The sequence below is a fragment of the Anopheles moucheti genome, chromosome 2 (assembly GCF_943734755.1).
Source record: "Anopheles moucheti chromosome 2, idAnoMoucSN_F20_07, whole genome shotgun sequence".
NCBI classification, from domain to species: Eukaryota; Metazoa; Arthropoda; class Insecta; order Diptera; family Culicidae; genus Anopheles; species Anopheles moucheti.
The window spans coordinates 95,704,357-95,722,133 of NC_069140.1; the positions used below are offsets into that span (position 1 = coordinate 95,704,357).

The 17,777-nt window shown below is 44.5% G+C and overlaps 1 protein-coding gene across 1 annotated transcript; it reads left to right on the plus strand.

Annotated features, from left to right (window-relative positions):
• Positions 1-1,148: 1,148 nt before the first annotated feature.
• LOC128300444 (protein argonaute-2-like) lies at positions 1,149-6,261 on the plus strand. Its single transcript, XM_053036504.1, has 6 exons — positions 1,149-1,273; positions 2,333-3,848; positions 3,922-4,027; positions 4,109-5,266; positions 5,338-6,089; positions 6,149-6,261. The coding sequence occupies exons 1-6, from the start codon at positions 1,246-1,248 to the stop codon at positions 6,240-6,242; spliced, it is 3,654 nt and encodes a 1,217-aa protein (XP_052892464.1). The 5' UTR covers positions 1,149-1,245; the 3' UTR covers positions 6,243-6,261.
• Positions 6,262-17,777: the final 11,516 nt, after the last annotated feature.

Genomic DNA, 17,777 nt, shown 5'->3' on the forward strand with positions numbered 1-17,777 from the left:
AAAAATGTGCAGATTTCATACTTAAACAAAAATTTAAAAAACTTGTACTAAAAGTGTGCAAATGGGAGTAACTGCAGTGCCAAGAATTAATTTCTTAACCAGCAATAAGCGTTTCAATGAAGGTGCAATTCGAAAAAAATATGATTGAATATTATTAATTCGAATTGAAATACATAATTTTAGCACTTAATGGTATTGACCGTCCTCATTTGCAATAAGTTTTGGTTTGGGAAGTCGCCAAAGAGATGATACACTCTTTAATTTAGCGTTAGAGATCACCATCCATAACTCATCGGTTTGGGGCGCTTCTACGTAGCTGATGCTTATCAGAGAATTCTATATATATAAGTTCCATATAGTTAAGCAATACGGCCTGGCCGTTCCTGAATAAATAAAAAAAAGTTCCATATAGTTGGGACTATGTATAACTTAAATGGCTACGGTACTCACATGCGCCTTTTGAGGCATGGTATTTGACGAAAGCTGTTAAATACACCAAAATACTTTCTTTCATATAAACATCATAATGAGAAAATACATTCTTCACAAAACATAACCATTTTTATTAACTGTACGGTTAATCGAATTTCTTAATGTTGTGTGCATTATATACACAACGTTCATCTTTGTCGAACGATGCAGTAAATGACCAGTTCAAACAGGGTTTTCCAAATCCGGCCTACCGATAAATTATATCCGATAAAAAATTTTGAGAGATCGCACAAAGCTTTCGCCATCTTGAGGCATAGGTTAAGCAATGATGCCAAAAACGGGCTAAACAGCAACGTTGTTTTACAGATTTTGCAAGTATACTAGGGATTTCGAGCGTAAAACGGAACGAAACGGAAAGCAAAATAGTTTTATAAAAAAAAATAAATAAATAAACAGGACTGTGGGCAGTTAGCATTCATAATTTTGAAAAAAGCACGTGTACCAGCAGAATCGATTAAGTTTGGTTAATTTGGTAACGGGTTTTACGAAATCACCTATATTTTATGTCTACAAACTCGTGACTCGACCGCAGCTTCAGCATTGTTTCTATGTTTCTACTGTCTGATCCTGTGCGGGAATGGTGTGCCGACCCCTGGATTAGAAGGTTGTTCATCCATCGCACCGTGTAATTCCAGCATTCCACTCTTTTCATCGTAGGTGAACAGACGTGTCATTACGCACTGCGCTAATAGTTACAATTATTGAAAAAATATTACTTTGCATCGGACGAAAAAGTGTAGTGAAGCAGTCGCAATGGGTAAAAAGAAACAGCAGAAGATAGGTGAGTGTGTGCTGCTAGTGATCTTTTTTAGAGTGTAACAGCGCTCTATGGTTACATGTGTCGCCTTTGTGGTGCATCACGAAAGATTGCATCATCCCGATTGGTAAAGTGTTCTGGAATGTCTCGACAAATATGTAACAAATCTATATCCGCGATTGGTTAAGTGTTCTGGCACGTCTCGAAAAATATGTAACGAACACAAAAGAATTTATTAACATTATTTTTCTGCAGATTAATTTAAAATCTGCTTAGTAACATAAGAAAAGGGCGGGGGGTTAAATGCACTTGTTATCACAAAATCTGGTAACAGTGCGCTCGCATGAGTCATCCAGCTACGCTTTCGCCTACTTTGTTTTTTTTTTTGCACACTTCCGCCTGAGCGTTCGTACTTTGATCGTTGTGAAAGAGGCTTAGAGCGCTCGCTACAATCACCCTTGGAGCGAAATGTTATCTTGAATGATTGCTTCACCTAGCTTTTTTCTATCCGAGACCCAGATAAGGCATCGGAGGTTTTTGTCAATAATTTTACATTCATGTTTTTGCATTAAAGCAATTCTATTTCATTTCAAAAATTTGCAAAATAAAGCTTAAACAAACTAATATATAATATATTGCTAAACGGTGCAATAAAAAAATCACGAAACAACTTGGTTTCTCATAATTATAACCTCTAATTTTATTTAACTGTTAAACGGTTAAAAAATAACTGGAGAGCATGAATACGATACAAAATGGATTATTTAGTGCTCAGCAGGTCGTAGTTGGTCGACACGACAGGGCGGAACCGGTCCAAAATCCCATCCGGACCCATCAGGCTATACACGAGGTTAAGGTTGTCGTGCCGATAAAGAACAAGAAGAGCCTAATCAATCCTCAAATCACCTGAGCTTGAAAATCCAATGAAAGTCCTTCTCTCTGGTGATTTTACTCTCTTTACTGATTTGTAGCAAGCTTATCGAAATACTACCAAGATCTGCAGATAACAATTATTTTCTTATCAAGCACTGCGTAGTTATCTACTAATATGTATAACTCAACAACTAACAATTCCCCACATAGCACTTGAACCCACTGGTCATAGTACTTGGAGCCAAGAATCGGCGGCTCAAAATCAACAGCCGCAGCAGCAACAACCAAGCTCTCGGCTACAAGATGCTCAGCCGCAAGGTACACAGAAGTCAAAAGAACCTCAACAAGGACCGCAAGGTTCACAAAAAAAGCAAAACGGACATCAACAACGCCCACAACGTTTACAGCCCCAAAAAGAACCTCAGCAGCAACATATGCATGGTTCACAGCAATATCCGCAGGGTTCTCAGCAGCAAAAAGGACCTCAGCAATATCCGCAAGCCTGGCAGCAACATCAAGGACCTCAGCAACGTTCGCAAGCTTTGCACCAAGAACAAGGACCTCAACAACATCTGCAAACTTGGCAGCAGCAAGGTGGGCCTCAAGGTCCTCAGCAGCAACATCCGCAAGGTTCTCAGCAACAAAAAGGACCTCAACATTTTCCGAAAGGCTGGCATCAACAACAAGGACCTCAACAACATCTGCAAACTTGGCAGCAGCAAGGTGGGCCTCAAGGTCCTCAGCAGCAACATCCGCAAGGTTCTCAGCAACAAAAAGGACCTCAACATTTTCCGAAAGGCTGGCATCAACAACAAGGACTTCAGCAACATCCGCAAACTTGGCAGCAGCAACGTGGGCCTCAAGGTCATCAACAGCAGCAACATCCGCAAGGTTCTTGGCAGCAAAAAGGACCTCAACAAAATCCGCAAGCTTTGCACCAACATCAAGGACCTGAGCAACATCCGCAAACCTGGCAGCAACATCGAGGACCTGAGCAACGTCCGCAAGCTTTACACCAACATCAAGGACCTCAGCAACATCCGCAAGCTTTGCACCAACAACAAGGACTTCAGCAACAACAAGGGTCTCAGCAACATCCGCAAACTTGGCAACAGCAACAAGGACCACCGAAACAGTCAAAGCAGTACAAGCAAAAAAAAGAAAAACATCCGCAAAGCCACCGGGTGCAAGAAAAAGATGGCCCGCCCGGGAAAAAACATCCAGAACATACGGCGCCTGGTGGCGGTGCGCCACACCATGGCACATCTGTCTCGTCTTCGAAATCCGACAGTTCCGGCGATGGCACCCTAGGACACACCGAGGAAAACATCGAACGCATCACGAAGCAAAAGCATGGCCGAACAAACCTGCGACCGGTGTTGGTGCGCAGGGGAGCGCAAGGTACCGGCGGTACAAAGGTTACGGTAGAGGCCAATTTCTTCCGATTGCAGCTCGACCAGCTGAAGGATGTGGCGTACCATTATGATGTGGCGATCGAACCGGATCGGCCGAAAAAGTTCCTCCGTGCAGTATTTGCTCAGTTCTGTCGGGAAAACTATCCCGGCGCATTGATGGCGTACGATGGCCAGAAGAGTGCCTACACGACCCGCAAGCTAACGGACAAGCAGGCAAAGCTGAAGTACCAACCGGCCGATGGTGGCAATGCGAAAGAGTACAGCGTGCAGATGAAGGAGGTCGCCCAGCTTGATCTGACCGTGCTTAAAACGTAAGTCGCATGCGTGTGGTTTCGATTTCAGATACGACTGCTTTCGTGTTTTTGCTTTGGTTTCGCACCACAGATACATGCATTCGAACGATGTCACCTTCGTCAAACCGATGAGCGCCATCCAGTGTCTGGATGTGGTGTTGCGCTGCGCCTATGAGACCAATTCCAACTTCGTCCGGGTAAGTGTGCTACATGGATTCGGGATAATTGTTTCAAGCGGAATCGCTCGTAAACATTTCCGTTGTATTCCGTTTCTGCAGTTCAAAAAATGTGTGTACATGCCCGACACGAAAAACACCCGCGTCGGCGAGGTGTATGAGCTGTGGTACGGTCTGTTCCAGTCGGCCGTGCTCGGTTCGCGGCCCTACCTCAACTTGGACGTATCGCACAAAGCGTTCCCGTGTGCGGGCCTGCTGCTGGATGTGATCCGTTACCTTAACCGTGGCACCCTAGGTCAACTCGACCTGCGGGTGGTAAACAAGCTCCAATCCTTCGTGAAGGGCATGGACGTAATTTACAAAAACCCAACAGGCATTACGAGACGCATGCGCTGCAATGGTTTGCGCGATCCTGCCAACAAGCAAACGTTCAGATTGGATGACGGGACGCGTCTCACGGTGGCGGACTATTTCGCCCAACATCTAAACCACCAACTAACCCATCCCTATCTTCCCGTCCTGCATGTCGGCAGTACCGTGCGTTCGATTTACGTACCGGTTGAACTGTGCGAGATACCCGGTGGACAAACGCTGACGAAAAACCCGGACGGATGTACGCGCGATATAATCAGTTGCGCTGCAACCAACACGCAGACACGGAAGGAAAGGATTAAGAATCTTGCAGCACAGATTCAGTACAACAAATGTCCGACATTGAAGGATTTTGGTATCGCGGTCGGCAACGAGTTCGAGAAGGTACCGGCCCGCATAATCGGTGCCCCATCGATCGAGTACGCGAGAAACGAAAAGATCGCTCCGCGGTCTGGTGTCTGGCGGGCTGAGGGTAAGAATTTTCTGCAACCCAGTACGGAACGGGCGCCGCTCCGCTGGCGTATACTAAACCTCGACACGAAAAATGCGAATGAAGCCACGGTGAAGAAGTTTGGCGAAAAGTTGCAACAACAGGCTAAGAAGTGTAACGTCCGGATGGAACCGTTCGATATGGGCAGTACGTACGTGTTGGTACGCAACCCCAACAATGCTCTCCGTGACATCGGTACACTGCTAGAAGGCATCAAGAAGGATAACCCTACGATCACGATTGTAATACTACCGAGATCGGGCGACGTGTACGCAAAGGTTAAACAGAAGGCAGAGCTAGCGAGCGAAAAAATAGGGCTACTGACGCAGTGTATAAGGAGTGATACGGTAGCAAAAAAGGGTAATGACGTGAGCACCCTCAACAACATAATTCTTAAGGTAAGCACGTGACTCTCGACCACATAGTACATGTATGTTTTACTTTTTGTATGCACACTCTGTGCTTCCAGCTTAACGCCAAAACAAATGGCGTCAATCACTGCGTTGCGCAGGACGATGTTCCGGCGTTGGGGCGCGGTAAAGTTATGTACATGGGTGCGGACGTCACGCATCCACTCAGCGACGATGCACCGAGTGTGGTTGGTGTGACAGCCTCCCACGATTTGATCGGGTTCCGGTACAATCACGACGTTCGCGTGCAGCGTGCGCGTGATGAAATGATCCGCGATCTGGAGAACATTGCACACCGGCAGCTGCTGCTGTACCAGCAACACAATGGTGACCTGCCGGAACGCATCATGTACTACCGCGACGGTGTGTCGGATGGGCAGTTTGCGGAAATTCTTAGCGTCGAGCTGGAGGCACTGCATGCGGCTATAGCGCGGGCCAAACACGGCTACAAACCAGCGGTGACGTTTATTGTCGTGCAGAAGCGCCATCACACACGGTTCTTCCCGCACGGCAACTGTCCGTCGGATGGCAAAAACCGTAATGTACCGCCCGGTACGGTCGTGGACAGTGAGATTACCTTACCGACACGGTATGAATTCTATCTCGTGAGCCATGCCTCCATTCTGGGTGTTGCCAAACCGACCAAGTACGTTGTGCTGCACGACGATTCGAACAGTGAGCCGGATGAGCTGCAAACGATGACGTACAATCTGTGTCATATGTTTGCGCGTTGCAACCGGGCCGTTTCCTATCCGGCACCGACCTACTACGCCCATCTGGCGGCTTTCCGTGGTCGAGTGCACATTAAGGAGTGAGTATGCATGTAAGATCGGATTGTATCGGGTATTGTTTAACTTTTTCTCTTAACAGTCGACATATCGATTTGAACAATCTGGACGATGCTTCCCGGAAGATTGAAATTATTTCCACTGTCGCAGATAACAATCCCATGTTCTTCGTTTAAGCTGCTATAGTTACGAGAAGTGAGGGAATTGAAAGATCTCTAGCCAAACAAATATTCTTTTTTGCATAACGGCTTTCATTTTATTGTTTTTTTTTCATTCAGAAAAACCATCAGCACACGACAAGACGGACAGGAAATTCCCATCCAGACCAATGCCTCGCACGCAGGACTGCCTATAACCATGTCAGTCACGGGTAAATAAAGTCACAGGAAGTCAGAAATTGTAATCATGTATTGTACAATGATGTACTAATTAAATTTTTAGCCTTCGCTTCCGCTTACGAAGCGCGCCTAATGCCGAAAGCGAAAGGGTATGGTTGTTTTGTTATCTAAAATCGTTAAATATCCGAAGGTATTGGTCTTTTTTGATTGGTAAGTAATGGACGATATTTATTAAGACTGACTTCAAAGCTTAATATGTCGTTTGAATAAATAAGATTTGGTAATCCTGAGTTATCTTCTTCTTTAACGGAACCAACCATTTCTGGTTTCGAATATTTAATGGAATATTTGTACGAGTAACATTCTTACCTTACATTCACCTGTGAACCGGAACTGAAGGATGGGAGGGGGCCTTTGTTGCCTCAGTTTCAGATTTCAGGTCGAGTGTTCTACCTTTGCCATCCCTTCCGAAGACAGACTGAAGACCGGCTTCCGTAAAAGGGATTAATGGGAGAATGAAGGAACCACCCTTCTCTATGCAGTTCATGTGACAGAACCGCATAATGATCAGACTTCAGACCATGAGCATGCCAACATGATAAGCATAACGACGGAGACTTGCGCGAGCAGAAGTCCCTCGGACCCTGAAGCCGGAGCTGCCCGCGTTGATTGAATAATCGATGATGGATTTGTTTGCCTTCCTCCCCGTCCATCTTGCGCCCTTCTACCCCACCGATGCATTATACATTTATAGCGCGTGATCATACACACATATTTTGGCAAATCGCTTCCGTCCGCCGCTGCTCTTCCAAACCCATCTGATCTCTTCCAACACTTGCCGTCCTACTCACCTCACAACATACGCTCGCTCTCCTTCGCTCTCACCACGCTCGATCGGTGCGCTCTCTGTTTGACACTGCTGCCTTCCCTCTCGCTCACTCGCGATCGCTCTCGCACGCACACACTCGCTCAGCCAGCAGCACTTTCTGACGTTTCGAGTCGTTCTTCTTGGCTTCTTTCGCCTCCCCGTCCCTTCCTCGTTGTCTATTTCTTAATCACTAAAACCTTCGACCGCTTCTTTCCCTAGCCAACCGTTTCTTCTACGCAACTACTAAAACGCGCTATCAACACTACCAAAATACCACCCCACCATACTAGTCTTCTCCTTCGCTCGGGGGCACACACACACCGTCTGCTGTTTCGTCTGTTTCTCGTTTGCATGTGCTTTGTTGTCGTTGCTGGTGTTGTGCTCTGTTTTCGACTTCCCTTTCGTGTCCCTGCCTTACTGCGCACTTTTCCCTTTCACAATCATTTGCCACTCTCCTTCTCGCTCACTCCAGCACACTCTCTTCGACACCACACAGCTTCTCGCTCTCGCGCCCACGATGACGATGACGGGTTCTGATAATGCTTTGAACTCTACTTCTGCGATCCTCGAACCCACGGTGCTCCGAACGTTGCTACACACGCTCTTACTCCCTCCAGCTCCCTTTCTCCTTCTTCTCTTTCGCACTTTTTCTCTTACTAGCCGCGCGCGCGATCGACAAGAATTACGCGCAACCACACACATCAGCGCACACGCTCGCTCGTTCGCTCACTCGTTTGCGCCCTCTCGCACGCACACACTGGCCCTGCGGTACCGCACACGGAACAACACGACACTGGACTGGGCTGGAAGCAGGCAGCCAAATTACTCTTCGCGCACGCCGTAACGCAACTCGTTCAATCAATGCCTACTATTATTGCTATTATCATTATGTTCACAGCCTCCCTTCCCAAGCCACGGCGGATTTACACCAGTTTCCCTGCCCTGCACCGTTCGATCGGACCGTGTAATTCGATTACAAACACCTACACCGTCGCTCGACAGAGATCGACGCTGGACGACGCTGAACTGTGGCTGTGTTTTTCCCAATCAATCACATTCACAAACAACGACACTGCACGCACAACCATCTCCGGCCGAGACACGATTTCAACGAACAAAAACGAAGTGACCCAACTCGCCGCGAACTGCACGCGATCACGCGTCAAGGGATCTCATGAGATGCTCTGCCGTTGACCGCGGCCGCCTGTGAGCAAAAGGGCTGATTGTTTTGATTTCACAGCATCCAGGAGAGGAAAGCGAGCCAAGCACCCACAGCGGCCGTCTCACGATTGGTCGACTACACACTGTGCGACGGCGGTTTCGAATGGGGCCACACTTTTTTTAAATCTTTCGCACTGTGCCACTAAATGAGCAATTTACCTTTTTCACACATTTTATCGCTACAAAAGAGCGCACGTTTTCAATGAGGTGCGACAGCATTCAATAACGCGATAGAATTGTAAGCAAAGGCAATTCCGAAATTTGGTTGATGGATACCATCGTTGACGGTGTGCAGGCGTGTGAGTGCGCACCTGCTTTGATTGAGTGAGCGAGACCGCCTGCGCTGATAAGAGTGAGTTCGCAGACGTGAGTGCCGGTTGATGAAAATGGGAGCGCGAGTAATTGAGTGCGTTGCACAAAAATGCCGGTCTGTTGCATTCGCTCGTGATAGTGGAAAACGTCCGTGGAATGTTTCTCCTCGAGGCACAGTGCCGAACAGCGAACGTCTACATATTCACAATCACAAAACGGAACCTTCGTTGATGTAGCGTTGTGATAAATGTTTTTCGTTCCGCGGGATTTACCTCAAGGCTCAACTCTCTGTTAGCGCAACTCTGCCCCTCCATTCCGTTAAACAGAATATATCGAGTAATTTGACCACTCTTCATCCTCTCAAATGTCCATTACATTATGCATGAACATTACTCCATATTGTATGTCTATTTCAAGCATAATAACCGACAAACATCACACACAAACAATCGGATGCGAAGAACAACTCGTTGACAAGCACGACATAGTTGCGAATTGTGATTATCGACGATTTGGATGGGTCTTTGGTGGGATTCTACGCCAATGAATCTCGCGTCATCGTGGACTGTTGCTGGGCGCACTAATTGTGGGGGAATATGCAAGGACGGTTTGTTTCAAGCGAGACTGTAACGTTTATTTTGCAATTACACCGAATCTGACAATTATTCTTTCGTTTGGGTAGGTGCAAAACATGCCCCCCACATTTCGCTAATAGACACTAATTGCACGCTAACTGGCACCGGAGAGATAAATTTAGCGCGCTTAGCTTTAATCGACGATGTGGATTGCTGTTGAATTGCTATATTCGGGTATATTTTTGTAAAACGTTTAACGTATTTTAAATTTACTATTCCGGTTGGTTTAATCGTTGAGTAACTATGTTTATTTCTAATTCAACCATAGTAAATTGTGGCCTTTCAAAACCTACCAATAGTTCTCAATGATTAATTATACTTTTCTGATTTTGTAACATAAATCAATTGTTTATATATGATAGTTTAGATTATTTCGGAAACATGCACACCTTTCAAAGTTTGTTAGCAGATAAATGAGTGTGTGGGTTATAAATGTCAAAGAAAGTAAGTTGTCCATATCAGAGAATGCAATCAACGACGACCTGGCATTCATTCTATCACGTTTCAAATGAATAAAATTTCACGACCACATAAAATCGGAACTTACCGGAAGCTCATCGAGGAGATCGATAGACTAGAAGAAAAATGGTAATGACCGAATTCTCGCACGTACGAATCGTGTATGCGGGTGAGAGGAAAATGAAATAAAGATAAATTAATCGAACGAAGGGGCTAGGTTGAATTATTTCGCTGAGTGTCTGTACAGAATTATTTCTGTGTTGATAAGCGATGAAGCGTACTGCTATTTTACAGTCATAAAGTACAAGTAAAGGAAGATTTTTAAAGGAACTATGAACAGAAGATCAATCAGTTTTATTTGATGATATTACAAGAATTGTTCAACACTATTCTTAAATATGCGTTTTTCTCATAGCATAATAATATTTCATTGTCGTTTAAATTTATTGGCAGTGTTTTTGACAATTTGTAATAATGATTTGATGTAATAAATCAGGGTAGTAACTATAACCGCTTGACTGGGAAATGGAAAGAGGAACAGTCGGTCATGAGATAATTAACCAGAATGAAGTATGAAACACAATCAAAAATTAAACAAACACGTCATAAAGCTCTTTCAGATAGTGAGACAAAGAGTCAGTAGCGTGGTATAATTGATGATGGAGTTTATAATGATTCAAAAATCGTATGCCAAAGCTGAATACGTACGTTTCCGCTAGAGCCTTTACTGCTGGACCATTTAAAGAGGAGCTGTTCGATGTTTTTATTTGCAACCAGCTCCGCAATAGTCAATCTGAACATTCTCAGAAAACGCTATCTAAGAAGCACGTCCAGAAAAGAACAAACAAATTTGCAACGTTTTATGTCCGGCTCGAGCGTCCTTCGAGCTGATAAGAGCTAGATTTTTGCGAGCTCTGAATTTCTTAGATCGTACAGTAATCATTCATGGTCGGAAGTTTTGGTTGTTGCTCTCCTTTGATTATTGGTACCATTAAAGAAACGTTCACACACATACAAAGTTCAGCCAACAATCATGCACAACAAGTTCATCAGGTTCATTATGCGCTGATGGTAGGCAGGAATGTTTAAAATAAGTTCCAAGACAAGAGATTCCAGGAAATTCTTTCGAATCCGGTCATTATCAGCTGACCGTGTGCAAATTGGTGGAAAAAAATAAAAAGAGAAATACTGTTATGGTACGCTACGACGACCTCGATGTGGTCTACCGAAAATGGAAACATTCGAGCAATTACGAACTCTAGAGTGATGACGAAAGTCTTATCAGCTACGGAACCCATGTGGCAATTGCATTGATTAGGGTTCTAGCCAGTTTCATGGCGGATTGTGTTTATACAATATGTGAAATGTTCTTGTTGTAGACTGGTGTGCCGAGGTCTTTATCCGTCCCAGTTCTCAACTTACGCGGATTCGGAGTTACAAGTATTTTAAAAGTTGACTAGTGAAGATTTGCAAGTAGATTTCATTTTCTACTACGTTACTACGTAACTAAACCACGTTACATTTTGTTATTCTAATTACTTTAGATACAATTTTACTTTAATTGCCGAAACAACGAAAAATCTATATTAATGTAATATGCCAGTGTTCAACAATTGAGTGGAATATAATTTCATCATTCTTCAGAATTTAATTCTTGATAAAAGTTTTTCTAGTAGATGTTTTGTTGCAATATTTAGTTTGCTTCTGTCTTTGGCATTTGTTTGGTTAGAAACATTATAGTAGAATCCAATAAAATAACGGTCCAGTTTAGCAAACAAGGAAACATGAAATATTATTGAGCTGATGTCGCAAACATTTGTCGTATGTAATGGTAAATTTATATTTTTTACCTTACAAATGATTATCTGCGCGTGTTTGGGACAGAGTCAATGACAATGACAGTACTCAAGGTCATTGTTCTCTGTAAATAGATAGACTTAAAAAAAAGTTTGTGTTACTCAACTTGTGTTTATTTTCCGTTAACTTTGTGTGACAACGGTGTAACTCGTCATTTCAATATTGCCGAATGAATGAAACCAACGATGCAAAAGCAATCCACATCGTCGATTAAAGCTAAGCGCGCTAAATTTATCTCTCCGGTGCCAGTTAGCGTGCAATTAGTGTCTATTAGCGAAATGTGGGGGGCATGTTTTGCACCTACCCAAACGAAAGAATAATTGTCAGATTCGGTGTAATTGCAAAATAAACGTTACAGTCTCGCTTGAAACAAACCGTCCTTGCATATTCGCCCACAATTAGTGCGCCCAGCAACAGTCCACGATGACGCGGGATTCATTGGCGTAGAATCCCACCAAAGACCCATCCAAATCGTCGGTAACGCTCTACATTTATCACAATTCGCAACTATGTCGTGCTTGTCAACGAGTGGTTCTTCGCATCCGATTGTTTGTGTGTGATGTTTGTCGGTTATTATGCTTGAAATAGACATACAATATGGAGTAATGTTCATGCATAATGTAATGGACATTTGAGAGGATGAAGAATGGTCAAATTACTCGATATATTCTGTTTAACGGAACCGAATGGAGGGGCAGAGTTGCGCTAACTAAGAGTTGCGCCTTGAGGTAAATCCCGCGGAACGAAAAACATTTATCACAACGCTACATCAACGAAGGTTCCGTTTTGTGATTGTGAATATGTAGACGTTCGCTGTTCGGCACTGTGCCTCGAGGAGAAACATTCCACGGACGTTTTCCACTATCACGAGCGAATGCAACAGACCGGCATTTTTGTGCAACGCACTCAATTACTCGCGCTCCCATTTTCATCAACCGGCACTCACGTCTGCGAACTCACTCTTATCAGCGCAGGCGGTCTCGCTCACTCAATCAAAGCAGGTGCGCACTCACACGCTTGCACACCGTCAACGATGGTATCCATCAACCAAATTTCGGAATTGCCTTTGCGTACAATTCTATCGCGTTATTGAATGCTGTCGCACCTCATTGAAAACGTGCGCTCTTTTGTAGCGATAAAATGTGTGAAAAAGGCAAATTGCTCATTTAGTGGCACAGTGCGAAAGATTTAAAAAAAGTGTGGCCCCATTCGAAACCGCCGTCGCACAGTGTGTAGTCGACCAATCGTGAGACGGCCGCTGTGGGTGCTTGGCTCGCTTTCCTCTCCTGGATGCTGTGAAATCAAAACAATCAGCCCTTTTGCTCACAGGCGGCCGCGGTCAACGGCAGAGCATCTCATGAGATCCCTTGACGCGTGATCGCGTGCAGTTCGCGGCGAGTTGGGTCACTTCGTTTTTGTTCGTTGAAATCGTGTCTCGGCCGGAGATGGTTGTGCGTGCAGTGTCGTTGTTTGTGAATGTGATTGATTGGGAAAAACACAGCCACAGTTCAGCGTCGTCCAGCGTCGATCTCTGTCGAGCGACGGTGTAGGTGTTTGTAATCGAATTACACGGTCCGATCGAACGGTGCAGGGCAGGGAAACTGGTGTAAATCCGCCGTGGCTTGGGAAGGGAGGCTGTGAACATAATGATAATAGCAATAATAGTAGGCATTGATTGAACGAGTTGCGTTACGGCGTGCGCGAAGAGTAATTTGGCTGCCTGCTTCCAGCCCAGTCCAGTGTCGTGTTGTTCCGTGTGCGGTACCGCAGGGCCAGTGTGTGCGTGCGAGAAGGCGCAAACGAGTGAGCGAACGAGCGAGCGTGTGCGCTGATGTGTGTGGTTGCGCGTAATTCTTGTCGATCGCGCGCGCGGCTAGTAAGAGAAAAAGTGCGAAAGAGAAGAAGGAGAAAGGGAGCTGGAGGGAGTAAGAGCGTGTGTAGCAACGTTCGGAGCACCGTGGGTTCGAGGATCGCAGAAGTAGAGTTCAAAGCATTATCAGAACCCGTCATCGTCATCGTGGGCGCGAGAGCGAGAAGCTGTGTGGTGTCGAAGAGAGTGGGCTGGAGTGAGCGAGAAGGAGAGTGGCAAATGATTGTGAAAGGGAAAAGTGCGCAGTAAGGCAGGGACACGAAAGGGAAGTCGAAAACAGAGCACAACACCAGCAACGACAACAAAGCACATGCAAACGAGAAACAGACGAAACAGCAGACGGTGTGTGTGTGCCCCCGAGCGAAGGAGAAGACTAGTATGGTGGGGTGGTATTTTGGTAGTGTTGATAGCGCGTTTTAGTAGTTGCGTAGAAGAAACGGTTGGCTAGGGAAAGAAGCGGTCGAAGGTTTAGTGATTAAGAAATAGACAACGAGGAAAGGACGGGGAGGCGAAAGAAGCCAAGAAGAACGACTCGAAACGTCAGAAAGTGCTGCTGGCTGAGCGAGTGTGTGCGTGCAAGAGCGATCGCGTGTGAGCGAGAGGGAAGGCAGCAGTGTCAAACAGAGAGCGCACCGATCGAGCGTGGTGAGAGCGAAGGAGAGCGAGCGTATGTTGTGAGGTGAGTAGGACGGCAAGTGTTGGAAGAGATCAGATGGGTTTGGAAGAGCAGCGGCGGACGGAAGCGATTTGCCAAAATATGTGTGTATGATCACGCGCTATAAATGTATAATGCATCGGTGGGGTAGAAGGGCGCAAGATGGACGGGGAGGAAGGCAAACAAATCCATCATCGATTATTCAATCAACGCGGGCAGCTCCGGCTTCAGGGTCCGAGGGACTTTTGCTCGCGCAAGTCTCCGTCGTTATGCTTATCATGTTGGCATGCTCATGGTCTGAAGTCTGATCATTATGCGGTTCTGTCACATGAACTGCATAGAGAAGGGTGGTTCCTACATTCTCCCATTAATCCCTTTTACGGAAGCCGGTCTTCAGTCTGTCTTCGGAAGGGATGGCAAAGGTAGAACACTCGACCTGAAATCTGAAATTGACGAATACATCAAATTCCAGACGCAACAAGTGGGTGTTGTTGGCCTTCGGATGGATAAAGTGTGGAAAGCTTTGCCCGGATGGATGTGATTGGTTTTCCATCAGCTGCTTTCGGTACATTGCTGGCCCATTGCCCGTAGGGCTTTTCTGTGGCCGTAATCTTCTGCATCGGTGTGGTGATGTTGCTGCAACGTGACTAGCGCACAAGTCTTATCAAAAGCCGCAGCTTGTGCGCGATTGTTTGCGGCAGATTTTCACCACACCAATAGATTTGCAATGATGCCACGTTTGTGTGATTAAGAGTGTTTCTTATTGCCGTTGCCTTGTTAATTTTCCTTCTTTAAGAGTATTCTTGCTGTTGAGAATTTGTTGAAGTACAGTACGGAATTGCAACCGTAGAAATGATGTTATTAAAATGACAGTAGTTGGATTTTTATCTGGCCTGTTTTCACTTATCATTTTTAAACACAAATATTACGCTTGTTTAATAAATTCCCAAGGATTATAACATATAAAACGTTTAGACAACATATTTTGTGGATTACCGACGCATTCTGTTTTTTCCCAGTGCAATAAAACTATTTCCGAGTATAATCTGGATCTGGTTCGTTTTTGTATTCCGTACCATAATGTATGGGTTGAGGTGAGTATTCTTGGAAATTGGTAAGGTTTTCTTGTGCCCCAGTTAACTTTTGAGGTACGGATGCAGTTAAAATTAACTTCCGGTTGGTTGATTGTGTGATTGTTTAGGGATTCGCTCGTTAAATATGTTACTTAACAAATTCAGAGAATTTTTAAACAAGAAAGACATGTGTTGTTTACGATAAACGATGCTCTCATACTGGTTCATGAGAAGCAATTAAACAAGAAAGAAGTTCTATGTTTACCCCATTACATACACGAAGGGATAACCCATTCGTAAAATTCGGATTACGAACTAGTCCCTTATAAAGTGATGCTAGAAAGTTCTACTTTAGAGAGATTGAAAATGAGATATACGCATTTGTTTCTAACTGTGACAATTTCCTTCAGGAAGGGGTTTAGTAAAGCAACTCAAAATAAACTTTTCGTCACAGTACATCAATATACGGGTGGAACAACGCGTTTTATTTTGTTTTTTTTTCGCAATGACTTTTGAATGTCGTCATACTGTGAGTGGAAAGTTAAGCGAAATTGTGATGTCAAATCGATAGCAGTATGAAAGATGAAAATAGACACCGGTTATTGGTTCTTTGCCGAAAATACCTCCCAATGTTATACATAACCTTTTCTTTTGGTGGTATTTTTGCTGAATATATTCTTATAAACGACTCGATATACATAAACATGACTATTATGCAAGGTTATGTGAACTTTGTAGAAGATCTATTGATAGATCGTGTTAACGGTTTTCTACATACAGTGCCAAAACGCTGTTCAAATCAAACTTTTTATGGATATGTTGAATTTCTATAGCTAGACAGCCATTAGTTGCTAGTCGTTCCCTCTACTCTACTCTACTAAGCAAATGCTCTGTTCTTTGCCAGAAGTTAGCTAGGACTTTTGCCATCAAATAAATATCAAATATCAAAGTTTTGTATACTTTTTTCGAACAGAAATCATGATTTAGATTTGGTGGATAATTGTGCCTTGAAGTCTTTGTCTTCACGGCAAAAGATTCGCTATGTATTTACGTTAAAAGGGGTTACGCGACAAAGATGCGTATCGAGTATAGTGACATCTTGAGGTTCTTCGAAGTGGCGAAGAAAAGAATCGGGGAAAAAATCGTTTCAAACACACTATTTTAATACAAATTTGAACTTAATTCAATTCTGTTATTTAGCTAACTTATAGAGTGCCTTTGACATATTAATTACATCGATGTTAAAATGTAAAATCATACAAACAAGCGGATAATCGATTTTCTTGCTGTAATTTTTGGGAAATTGCTTTCCGAAAAGATGACGACACACAAGAACGTTGGGCATTTTTCTTTGGTTCTTTATTTCTTCACGGAATGCAGGAACTATTTCATACAGTGGCATTTCAAACTGGGCATAGAAAGGTCATTGCACTGCTAATTCTATCAAATTTTGTAATATATTTACTTATTACAGACCATCAAATCGAAATATGGGCTGAACTTCCAGGCACGAATCCGCCGAAGGTTAGAACGTAATGCAAAGTGTGCATTGTCCCATTTCCGTGTATTTACCTTCGTATACACTCTCGCAATGCAAAACAAACCTGTCGATATAAAAGTTCAAATTAATCCGCGACTAAACAAAAACCAAACCGGGTTTTCCCCATCCGGTGGTCAAATTTCCTTCGTCATGCATCAGATGAGCCGGCACGAACGCTCGCCAAGCTCGCTCCCGGATCGCTGTGACGCAAATGTCGCCGCTACGGCTAATGGTTCGATCGTTCGAAGATCGTGCACACCGTTTTGCGTCACGTTTGTGTCGTGTTGTGCCGGTGTGTGTGTGTGTGTGTGATGTACGATGGTGCTGAGGTTCGGTGCGTCGATCGATATCGCTTCTTCTTCAATTAGCAACACTAAAACGGGATTGCATTCAAGTTTGAAACAGTGCACTGGGCGTTCGATTGCTGAAGCGGCATCAAAAACTTTCTGTATGAAATCGTGCTGCAGGCTGCGATGTGAATCGTACGGGAATGAACGCTGACGTGTGATAAGGGCTTGGGCCAGAAATAGTTTGGCCATGAAGTGACGTCGGTGTCGTCGGGATGTAAGATGTAATAAAAAAGTAAATTTAAAACATCAAGCAACCCGACCAGAGACCCGCAGCAGAGATGGGGCGATACGTACAATGTGGAGCCCACGGCGATGTGTATTATCAGTGTCCGGCCCTAAAGTGACCTTGGGCGGTTTTGCTGCTTGGTTATTAGCGCGCACACACAACAGTGCGCTCGTTTACCGCAAATAAAAGCATTGTACATTGTCTCTCGAAAGCAATCGGGCAAAGGAAAGGAATGAGAGATACGCTCGTTCATTTACACCCGGTGCACGGCGTTAGAGCTGGTGCTAGCTGGAATATGTTTTTCCAA